Source organism: Apodemus sylvaticus, chromosome 14 (assembly GCF_947179515.1).
Source record: "Apodemus sylvaticus chromosome 14, mApoSyl1.1, whole genome shotgun sequence".
Classification (NCBI taxonomy): Eukaryota; Metazoa; Chordata; class Mammalia; order Rodentia; family Muridae; genus Apodemus; species Apodemus sylvaticus.
In genome coordinates, this window is record NC_067485.1 from 62,943,550 (window position 1) to 62,954,909 (window position 11,360).

Sequence of the window (11,360 nt, forward strand, 5' to 3'; positions counted from 1 at the left end):
GGGGGAGGGGAGGGTGGAAAAAAATGCACCGCTGAAGGCAGAGTGGAAACTGACACCGGCTCCAAAATGGCTCGGAGTCCGCCCGCCCCCTCCCCCCGCCCCCCGCCGGGTCACGTGCTCCCCTCATTCCTTAAGGGCGGCCTGGGAATTAGTGTCGGTGTAGTCGGGCCCGTGGTCGCCCCCTCCCCTCGCAGCGCGCCGCGCGCCCAGCCCCCCTCCCCTCGCAGCGCGCCGCGGCCGCGACGGCGGCATTTCTCCACAGCGCCACACGCCGAGAGCGGCCCGCTCGGCCCCGCACGCCGCCCCGCCCCCCCCGCCATGTCTCCCGCTCGCGGCGCACACGTCCGCGGGGCCCGCCGCCGGGGGCGCCCGGCCGCTGCCCCAGCTCGGGCCCCGCCGAACCTGCGCCGAATCGGGCCCGCGGAAACAACGGCGGCCGCCCCGCCCGCTGGCGGCCGGGAAGAGGCGCGCGCGGGGAGCAGCCGGGCTGGCTCGGCGCGCGGGGAGCAGTCGGGCGGGCCGGGCGCAGGTAACGGCCTTCCCTGCAGCGAGCAAGGCTCCCCGCACACCTTTCCCGCGGCACTTAAGCCGGGGTAGGTAAGGCAGGCGTCCCGAGCCAACGCCGGTCAGATCTGCTTTGCACACTCAGTCGTCAGTCACACAAACTCCAAACAGAATACCGCCCTTCTTGTGGGAATACCAGCTCATTTATTCAGGGTACACACTTTTGATAGCGCTTGAAAACGCTCAAGAAAGAAGGAATGCAAGGTTAATACTGAAAACTCAAATGCTTAAGAGTTTCCCTCTTAGCCATTTCACATATGTAAAAAAAGTGTCAAAATTGATGGTTGGTCTAACTTCAAAAGGGAGTTAGGATTTAGGTCTTCCATCCAGCTCGCCCGAACGATGGTCCTGCAGGAGACAAGGCGCATCTGGTTTTCCTCTAGGCTCCTGGGGTCATCAGCCTCCCCAAATTACAACTGAGTCGCTCTCTCCAGGCTTTTTGAAGCATCCTTAAGTTTCCCCACCAAGTCCTAAAAGATGTACAATCATGTCACAACTTGGGGAGACAAGTAAGGAAGCACCCAACTCTGAAGCAGCTGCAAGAAAGAAAGTCGCAAGAACACCTAAGGGGTCTAGGGGTTCTAACCGCTCTGAAGCCACTTCGAAGAAGAGCTTCTCCTACTGGATCTTGTCTTCCAATCAAGATTCAAGTTCTAATTAAAAGAGAATTTCTAACAAATTTTTTTTGCAGGCAGAACATCTAAATTATGTCTCAACTTTTTCTAAGGAAGATTATGATTCACACACATTTTCTAACTTTCAAATTTCGCTAATATTTACTCTGAAATAACTACAGAGGTCTTTGGAACATTCACTTTCATCCAAATTTGTAGGGATGATCTTCATTTAATTGGTAAGAAATTCGTTGTCATATCCACCAATCAACGAAGTTTTTAATTTCTTCAGTTTTACCCTGACAATATTAACAGTTTTAAGAACTTCTGTGTACTTTCCCTTTATAGGGTACTTTAAAACTCCTGCTTAAAGCTCTGGAAGTTTTTATTTGTGAAAGGCATTTTAAAATCCATGCTTTTACTTTTGCCCCGTTTTATTGAATCAGAGGCATGATGGAATGAAGGAAAGTATGCTGAACTCAAACTTTAACAAGTTATGTTTAAATTAGGAAGACCAGCAAATGCAGGCTACTGGAGATGTTACTATATTACTTTTAAAAGTGAAGTCTATGTTAAATTTCTGCTTTCCAGTCTCTCTTGGCCATTAAAACCTAAACCAAGCTTCACAGTCTGATGATGGGAAGATCACATTTTAAAGTTTCCATAACAGCTCTCAAATGCCCATTGAAAGAAATGTTTAAAGATCCTAATACTGTACCTGTAACTGTTCCATGCTGCAACTAAAATTAATCTCTGTGTAGGACTGGGAATCACTGTTCTATGGAAGAAAAAAATGTTTGTTTATATAAAGGAAATTAAAACTTTTATTTCACAGTTTTTAGACAAAGATCTATACATACCTCTACATTTAAGGTCAACAAATATCCAGGTCGGTACATCTTATGAAGTTGGTTGGTCTAAAACAACACAAAACATCAGTCTTTAACTCTAACCTAAAAAAAAAAGTTCCTCTAAATCCCTTTACAGAAGAACTTGTTATCTTTACCTTTATCTGATACTCCAAGCGCCAAGAAACATCAGTTATATGAGGGAGAGATCTTCCTATACTGAAAGACAATGATAATTTTGTAGTATCTACTGAACAACTTTCAGGATCTACTCAATGGTGTAGATCCTTTCTCTCCTTAACTCATTCCACTCTGAACTTAAAGACTGTTGAACTTCAAGTTCAAAAGAGTAAAAGCACCCCTACTAAGATCATGTCAGACTCTATCGTTTGAAAACATTAGCTTAACTTCAATTGTCCCACTTGCCCTTTGGACCTTTATTTTGGGTCAGGATCCCAAGTTTTTGGCCCTGTTCTGTTTCACCCCAGCACACACCATTCATTCCCCAAGTGAAGTGCCCCAGCGTGGCCTAATGTGGCACCTACCTTCCCAGGAGGATTTCTAGAGAATTCTTATTATTCTGGGGAAGGAGAAGGGAAAGGAAAGAAAACATTTTTACAAACAGCTGGAAATGGGGGGTGGGGTGGGTACTATTGTTAATTTAAAAGTTTAAAGTAAGTAACCTGATACTCCGTGCAAAACAGTTCTATTCGCTCTCTGTCAAATTTACAATCTTCTAAATAAGTGCTGGAGGGATGGAGGGGAAATAAAGCAAGGTTTAGTCTATCTTTGAAAACTGAAATTACAATCACAAAGATACCACTTCAAAGTCACTGGGCATTTAGATAAAGCCTGTACCTTAGAGTTGACTGGTCAACTTGGTGCTTTCCTGCCTCCAGTATATAAGTGGCCGCTGCCGCGTGACAATGCTTTAAAACCACTGGGTCGATATGTTTCAAGTCTGGGTGATCTAAAATAAATTAATTGCTAATGATTACAAATCCTTTAGACCCCTGTTTCTAAGAGGAATATTTGGTTTTGGTAAAACTTCCCTTTTAGAAAAGATAACAAAAATTCAATTGTAAATGGATGAGATGAACAAGGTCAATTGCAAAACAATAAAGAGAATACATCAATAATCTGCTGCCAATCTCTTTTCAATTATCTTCTTTTATTTCATCTTAATTTAAAAAAAAAAACCTCAAAGAAGGGGGGTGGTTGCTGGATGGACTGAAAGCAAAGGAGAAACTGAAGGTAGTTTACACAGTGTAAATTTCAAAATGAACAACTTTCAAAAGATGACATTTTAGAGCAACTGGCTCCGTGAACATAAATACATCAAAGAGGCTTGACAGGAGGGCATACATTAGCATGCACAACAGAAATGTCAAAATCCCATTAATATCCTCAAGTCTCCCCGCCCCCACCCTCACATATACACACACACAGCTCCGAGATGAACCCAGGTAGGTGGTGGTAAGAATTTTTTTTTGGCTTGAAGAACAGCTTCCACTTTCATACTTTTTGTCCCAAGTGTCTAGTATGAAACTGGGGGTGGGTGGGGAGGGAGGATACAAGGAGTTCTGGAATGTCTTGATAGATTTGAGGAAATTATCTAGAAGTGATTTGTCTTAAAGTATGCTCTTAATCCATAATCCATTATGACAATTGGATTCTGCGACCAGACATTTTAAAGTCTCTCTTCCTGGTAACTGCTGCAGAACAAAATATTATGCACCCTACTTGAAGGTTCTGGGCTAAGAACCTGGGCTTGACACTCTGAACGCCCGTGCTGGAGTGATCCGGAGGTGTTCTCTAGGTTGGAAAAATGTCAGTGATATTTGACCCAGCCATTACTTCGGAAACAGCCCCTTTTGAACCCCCTCCAGCCCAGCCTGGGGAGGCTGAATCATAGGACCTCCCCAGTTGAAGTCCAAGTGTCAAAACAGCCGCAGCCTCCCAAGAGGCTGCAAACCCCACACATTTAGGCCACAAACAAGACTTAAACGCGGCTTTACAAAGAACAAAGAGTCTGGCAGGGGAACCAGGCCAGGAGCGTAGAGCAGACCGCGTGTAGGTGCCCTGCGGGGACAGAGCGGAGCTCAGGGCCCGCTCGGGTGCCCACAGTCGGGCCGAGAACTGGGCGAAGCCCGGGGACTTGCCCGGGCCGGAGCTGTGCCCAAGGCGCCGGGGTGGCGGCTCTGCCGGGCGCCCCTCTGCCCAGGCCGCGGCGGCGGGCGAGCCGCTTACCTAGCGCGGCCTCGTCCGCCCGGGCGTCCAGCAGGCTCTGGAAAGCCGCCCGGAGGAGAAGCGCGAAGGCGTTGGAGTCAAAGGAACCGGGATCCGCCAGTGTCTGGATGCCTCTCTGCACATATTCGGAGAGCTCCATTGTGAGCGCGCCGTGACCTTCGACACGCGCGTCACGTGACTCGGGACGCGCGCCCAGCTGATCGGGCGCGCGCACCCGCGGCTGGGCAGCTCGGGGAAGTTCGGCGACGGCTCGTGACGGTTCGGAGAGGTTCGGGCGGCGGCTCGGGGAGGTTCGGGAGGGTTCGGGTGAAGCTCGGGCGGTGGCTGGGCCTCTCGCCTCAGCGGCGGTGCGGGCCTCCGGAGGCACGCGCCGGCCTTTTCTACGGTCTCGGAGCGGCTGGCCTCGGCCGCGGCGAGCGCGGACGTCCATTGGACCCTCTTGGCGCTCACCTGGGACCACACCCGCTCGGTCCCCACTGGGCCTGCGGCCCAGAGGCGCGGGGATCCCGGAACCCCGCCCCGCGAGTGCAGCCAGAAGCTGGGCTTCGGGACTGCCGGAGACTGAGTGCGTGGGTTAACTCGCCAGCCTGACCCGCAGCGCTGCCCTTTTGTGAGGCTGAGGACTTTTTAAATATACCAGTTTTGCCTTGTCTTTGTCACTTCAGGAATATGGCAATAGATTTCTGCGTGATGTGCACAAGACCCAGGCATAAAGAGCGGGTGTGCGCGCACCCCGTACTTAACAATTGGGAGATTAATAAATTATTCATGAACATATTTGACAGGATTATTAAAAACGTTTATATGCTGCTGAGAATAAATACCTTTCGAAAGCACTCTGTCATATAAATTCTGTGCTCCGAGGCTCACTACGTCCGTGGCGTTAATTACTCAATAGAATCTTCGTAAATATATCTAAAGTACGATTAGGAATGGCAAGATCTTTAGTATAAATGAATTACTTCTTCTGAAACTCATAACTTCAAAGACAAATCCTGTATAAAGTTTAACTTCCTCCTCTTTTTTTTTTTTTTTTTTTTTTTTACCACGAAGTTGGTTTAGGAGAGCAAGACTAGTTCTTCGTTAAGAAAACCACGAAGTAAGATACATTAGACATTTTTTTCTTTAATTAAAAGAGTTTGAAAACTTAAAAAAAAAAAAAGGTTCCAGTTTTGGAAGGATGGAGAAAAGGACCATAGAGCAAGAATTGTCTTTTTACTTTCCCAGAGCAAGGGCAGTTTCAACTTGAAATCCCTTTGTTTTTCCTAATTTGGGTGCTTATTTGTGGGGGGAAAGATTATTAATGAATAAGGTCAGCATGTCAGTGTCAGGATGTCACGTTGCACGGTGTCACGTTGGACAGTACCCCACTTCACAGTAACAGGAAGCAAATAGAGTGCTTTAACGGGCGAAGTTGAATAGCTCTGCTCAGCCAAACTTTCCAAAGCACGTGCAGTCCCTTCTCTAGGTGAGAACTCACCAGCATGGCCAGCTTAGAAGTCTCCCTAGGGATTGCATGGAACAAATACCTATTAATTATGCTTTTTCTTTCCCCCTCTCTACTTCTCTGCATCTTTTTTAACCCTGCCCCCCAAAGACAATTGAAAATATTCAAGATACTTGATTTGCATAGGGAAGGAATATTTTACAGGATAAATTATGGTAATATTAACAACACTGAAACATTCTCTTTATTATATATTTTATGATCACTGAGTGTTACCACTCAGAATTTGAGTTGATAGCTCTGATCATAGTTTACTATCAAAAAATGAAAAGATATATAATGTGTGAGCACGGGCTTTTTAAAGCTGTTTAAAAAGAGAATAGTGAACAAATGGTAGTGAGTTTGAGGGCATAAAAGCTAGGCAATTCACAATGCTCAGTTCCTCTTATAGCCCTCACATTAGGCATGCCCATGTGCCAGTATTTACAGGGCACTTGTCTTTTCTGTCTAAATATATTCATGAGATAGGCCTAAGTAATGGCTACATTTCCAGCTCTCCCCCAAAAATTTAAACTATGGTGGTTTTTTCATGTTAAAAATTAGATTTTCTTATAATAGGTAGATTTTCCTTTATTCCCTTTGGTGAATATTTCATTTAATGAACATATGTGCCTCTGGCAAGCCCTTGCAAAATGTAGAAACATGATTATTAAAAAACATGCTGTAGACTTCTTTGGCCACAGTCATAAAATCCACACATTGTATATTGTAAGAAAAACCGAATAGCTTCTGAAAGTGAACAAGCAAGTTCTTAAACCTTTCTGCTTCCATGACTGAAACAAGTCATGAAACTTTCATTCAACTTTGCAAAGTTTTGCCAACTCAAAGCCCATAGATTGTATATGACCTCAAAGGACATTTTAAAAGAACAGTTTGGGGAGCTGAAAATAACAATATTCAAGCATTTTCATGTCAATAATGTCTCTTGCCTTTATTGTTACAATTATTGAAGTATCAGGTGCTGATGAATTTGTTTTACTTTTTAAGAACCTAGAAGTTTTTCAAGAACTAAAAAGTATTTCTTTAAACAATGTTGTAGAGTTTCTGAGTATACTGCATCCTTTGAACAGGCTGTTTTAACACCTTAATGTTGGCTACTGCATTGTCATTACAATGACAACTGGCCAGAGCTTCAATGTGATCCCTGTGGTCAGCCTTCCCCAGTGTCCTTATTGCTGTATTATGTTAGGTTTATGAATTAAAAACCATTTTTAGGTAAGCAAATACTTTTTGCTTTCATGCAAAGCAAGCTGAGAGACGTATGTCTTTAAAGAGTTCATTGGACATCTGTGGGCAGGAAATCAAAACAAATGCCTAAGAGATAGCTAGAGGTTTGAAGAACACAGTTAAGAGGGTCTGCCCATTTGATTCCCACCCATCAAACAACCCGTTCATCTTCTAGGGATAGAGAAGGCAGAAACAAATATCTAAAGGCTACCTAGACAAAGGAACCCATTTTGCTTATTACTCCCAGTATGGTTTCTTTGATAATTATAATAAGCTCTTGAAAAATTCGCTAATGAAAATAGTATTTTTTTAAACCATCCTTACCACAACTGGACAGTTGGAAGGAATATTTAACCAAGTTATACATGACCTTTGGAGAATTTAGGTCAAAAGCATTTCAATGAAGTTTATAAGTCCTATCCATATGCATTTATTCTATTAAGTGTCTAACTTGGAGGGGCACAGTTGGGACTAGGAATTCGAATGGTCAGGTTTGCACACTCAAGACTATAGAGTTCCAGTGATCTGAACGTTAACGGAGACATTAAAGCTTTTTCTTTTTCTTTTTTTTTCAGAGTTAAATACAAAAGGAAATCTCAACTTCCAAAATGTTCATTGCTACAATAATTATTTAGATATGTATAAATTTTCTCAGTGTAATCTAGCTTAGTCTTTATGTATAGATTTGAGAACAAAATGCAAATTCAGTTCAGTGGAGTCAGAGTCATGATGGGAGGGAAAGTGAGAGCTGAGATAGCCCAAAGACACTAGGACCCGGAAGTGGAAACCCATGATAACACGCTCTCTGAAATGCTCAGAGAAGTCATCATTATGGCATTGCACAAGCATTTTGGGTTTTCTCTTGGAAATTTTACTTTGAGATATTGAGATTAAACACTAAATGGCTCCATTTTCATTTAAATGAGATCTTTCAACATTTCATACCATTTTCTCCTTTTCAATGAACACATATAAAGTAGTAAAAACTTGAAATTGAACAATAAGGAAAATCAAATAGTTTAGAGCCAAGATTCACAAAGGCTAGATAATCATGCAGCTAAGCAATTCTTTTTCTTTTAAAGGAAATATCTCAAGACCTGTCCTGAAGAAAGGGCACTAATTTTGTTAAAACTTTGTAAATAGAGAATTCTATAGTCAAGATAGTGACAAGAAATCTTTGGCATGTCTGAAGTGAAATGTTAGCGCTACCATCACTGGAGCCTTGCCATGGTTGTGTCAGCTGCTAGTAAGGACGAGATGAGTGTAAAATCAAAGGGACATGCAAGAACATCAGGTTACATTTGTTTGTCTGTCTGTCTGTTTGTTTGTTTTTTCAAGACAGAGTTTCTTTGTGTAACAGAGCCCTGGCTGCCTGGACTCACTTTATAGACCAAGTTGGCTTCGAACTCACAGAGATCTGCCTGCCTCTGCCTCCTGAGTGCCAATATTCAAGGCACGCACAGGTCACCAGGAGCAACTGCAAGTTACTTATTTTCAAGTCTTTGTAATTAATCAGTCTAGAAAATAAGCAGCATCTTTTAGACAGATTCCTTGCATATTACTAAATTTTTCTTCCCTTTAGGGCTTCAGGGTACAATCAGAATGAAGGTCTGAGCTTTTGCTTTGCAGCAGAGTCGTTAAGAGAGATGGGAGTATCTGAGTCACACGTGCCAAAGTTATGAGAGAGGAACGAGGAAGTGTGTTGTGAGAAGGAAACAGGAATGAACAACTGTCGTCTGTCAAAAGACGAAGGTGGACTTCAATGTAAAGGCGAGGAAACTAGGAGGAAATGAAAGGGCATTCTAACATCATCCAATGAGAAAAGAATGTCCTGGATTCTGATTCTTGGAATTTCAGCACAAAATGAAAACACTAATGCGTCTTCAGAGTCACCAAGTGGCCTAGGTGACTGCAACTTACATTTTTTTAAAAAATAGATTGTTAAAAGGACGTTTACCTTTGAAACAACATTGTTTTTATCTCCCTCACCAGTGAACAGCTGTGATGGTCAGGAGACGGTCAATCATCTAGCAAATTCTATTAAATAGATTAAATAGGCTATTTAGCCGATGAACATAGGTCCTCAATAACAGGGCTCTTTCTCTTCTCTCTCTCTCTCTCTCTCTCTCTCTCTCTCTCTCTCTCTCTCTCTCTCTCTCTCTCTCTCCCTCTCCCTCTCTCCCCCCTCTCTCTGAATTATAAAAACCCCACCTTCAGCGGCCAATGGCATTGATTTGGTGTCAGTTCGAATGACCCACGGTTCGGCTGAAAGAAGGTTAAAGGGTTAAAATGAAGCTCAGACATGTGGAGACAAGTCCATGCTGACAGATGTATCACATTCCTCACATGTCCAGCCTGTCCATTACATTGTTAGGATATTTTTAAGAAGTGAGGGAAAGGAGGAGAGAAATTAACAGTATGGATGAAGGTGTCAGAGGGAACGAAAAGCCCTTTACCAGGAGGAAATCAAAGAGGTTGCTTTTTTTTTTCCCTTCACACTCTCAGTTCAGGACTTCCTTAGCTGTACTGGTTCCACAAGGCACCATGGTAACATTCCAGGTGGATGGGGCCATGTTGAGAAGCCAATTTCCAGGTGTTCCACCTTTCAACAACAGCAGGGGCTTTCTGACACCTCTTCGCTTCTAGATTTAAAACTGATTCTAACTATATTTTCTCTGGCCTCAGAAATTAGAATTTTGGTCAGATCCATGAGTTGCAGCTAACACACACACACACACACACACACACACACACACACACATACACACACACACACACACACACACACACACACACACGCATGGACTATGCTAGGTAATTTGATTGCCGATAGCAATAATTTTTAAAGTTTGTATTTTGAGAGCTTGCTTTTCATATATTAAAATTAAAATGTTTTAGTGTATAAGTAGCCTACATTCATTTTAATCAAAGGAAATTAACTTTCAAAGGCAAATGAAAGCAAAACAAGACGAGAAAGGGGAAAGGAATGTTTTATAGATTAAAACTCAGATAAATGAGAATCTGTCCTTGCTTATAAACTGCAAGAGTTGCCTATATGCACTTATCAAATGATACATTCCGGCAAGAAAATTACTTGTAGAAGGGATGGTTTGAATTAAATGCATTATAAACACTAAAAACACTATGCTAAATGTACTTTGAACTCACTTAAAATAAGCATTTAAACAAAAATTAAATTTTAAAAGAAACTGGGGCCATAGTTCAGCAACAGAACACTCTCAGAGTGTGCTCAAGGCCCTAGATCCGATCCCTAACACAGCTAAAAACAAACCGGCAAAAATGTTTTTAATGATTTTTATCATTAATGTTTTTATTATTTTAATGATTTAAAAAATGTTTTAAAATGATTTTTAAAGAACTTAGCAAAGAAAGGTCTAGGAAAAAAAGGCTTGTTTGTTTGCTGTCAGCATAGATGTGAGATTTACAAGTGAGCATGATTTGGTGGGTGTAAGACTCCGAAATGGGAGCCTCGGGCATGTAGAGCTGGCCGTTCCAGGAAACCACAGCCAGGGATGGATTTGACCCTGAGAGCCATCAGGGATGAACTTGGCAGCCATATATTCAAATTCATTTGTATCAGACTTGCTGAAGCCCCGCTCCCCCATTTTTCAAGCCAAACTTGTTTGAGATGTGGATGTTCTGGCATTCAGAGAACTTGAACTTGGCGACCCATAGAGCATCCATCACAAGGTCCTTACTCCGCAGCTTGAGGAAGATGGACTTGACCTCGCTAAGGTTTCCAGGGCACTTTCAAGCAATGTTTTGGAGCAACAGGTTGTATATGTTACCCAGGAGGCTGCTGTTGGCAGTAGATAAAAGTTTTATAATGTTTTGAAATACATTTATACTTTAAAATAATATTGGTTTAGAATTTAACATTTTATTTATGATTGTTGATGGATGTTATTTTCAACCAAATACATATTCTATTTCTCCTTTCAAAAGAAAACGTAGACTTGAAACAATTTTTATAAACAATTCAGCCCAAAAAATAATTTGGAGAAAGCTTAGTAGTCCCATTTTCTGACATTGCTTGTATAGATAGAGTTTTTCTGAACAATCTTTTCATCCCTATTATACTAACATCAAAAACCAAACATTTTTGTTGACTGTTGAGAAAACAAATACCATGAAAAGGATACACCTTTCCTACTGTTTCTTCCCAGGGGCTCATTTTTCCCCTCTTTGTTTTATTAGTTTAAGGTTCAAAATACAACATCCTAATTTTTTTCAAATGGTTATATTCTGAATTAGAATTATTTTCCTTGTGCTCCTGGAGATTTATCCAGGGCCATGTGCATGCTAAGTAAACACATCCCCAAACCCAGG

General features: G+C 42.5%; 1 protein-coding gene across 1 annotated transcript; it reads right to left on the reverse strand.

Moving 5' to 3' along the window:
* Nucleotides 1–685: 685 nt before the first annotated feature.
* Commd3 (COMM domain containing 3) lies at nt 686–4,462 on the reverse strand. The gene is made up of 8 exons (XM_052156732.1): nt 4,277–4,462; nt 2,885–2,996; nt 2,710–2,773; nt 2,572–2,606; nt 2,185–2,245; nt 2,039–2,095; nt 1,897–1,956; nt 686–1,034 (listed from the first exon to the last, which is right to left on the reverse strand). The coding sequence occupies exons 1-8, from the start codon at nt 4,413–4,415 to the stop codon at nt 975–977; spliced, it is 588 nt and encodes a 195-aa protein (XP_052012692.1). The 5' UTR covers nt 4,416–4,462; the 3' UTR covers nt 686–974.
* Nucleotides 4,463–11,360: the final 6,898 nt, after the last annotated feature.

Excerpts from the sequence above, each read along its gene's own strand:
- Commd3 (XM_052156732.1), bottom strand. The coding sequence starts at position 4,415 with ATGGAGCTCTCCGAATATGTGCAGAGAGGCATCCAGACACTGGCGGAT. Across the intron at positions 2,774-2,884 it reads GTTGACCAGTCAACTCTAAG|CACTTATTTAGAAGATTGTA; the intron begins GTACAGGCTTTA and ends CCATCCCTCCAG. Across the intron at positions 2,096-2,184 it reads GCTTGGAGTATCAGATAAAG|ACCAACCAACTTCATAAGAT; the intron begins GTAAAGATAACA and ends GTGTTGTTTTAG.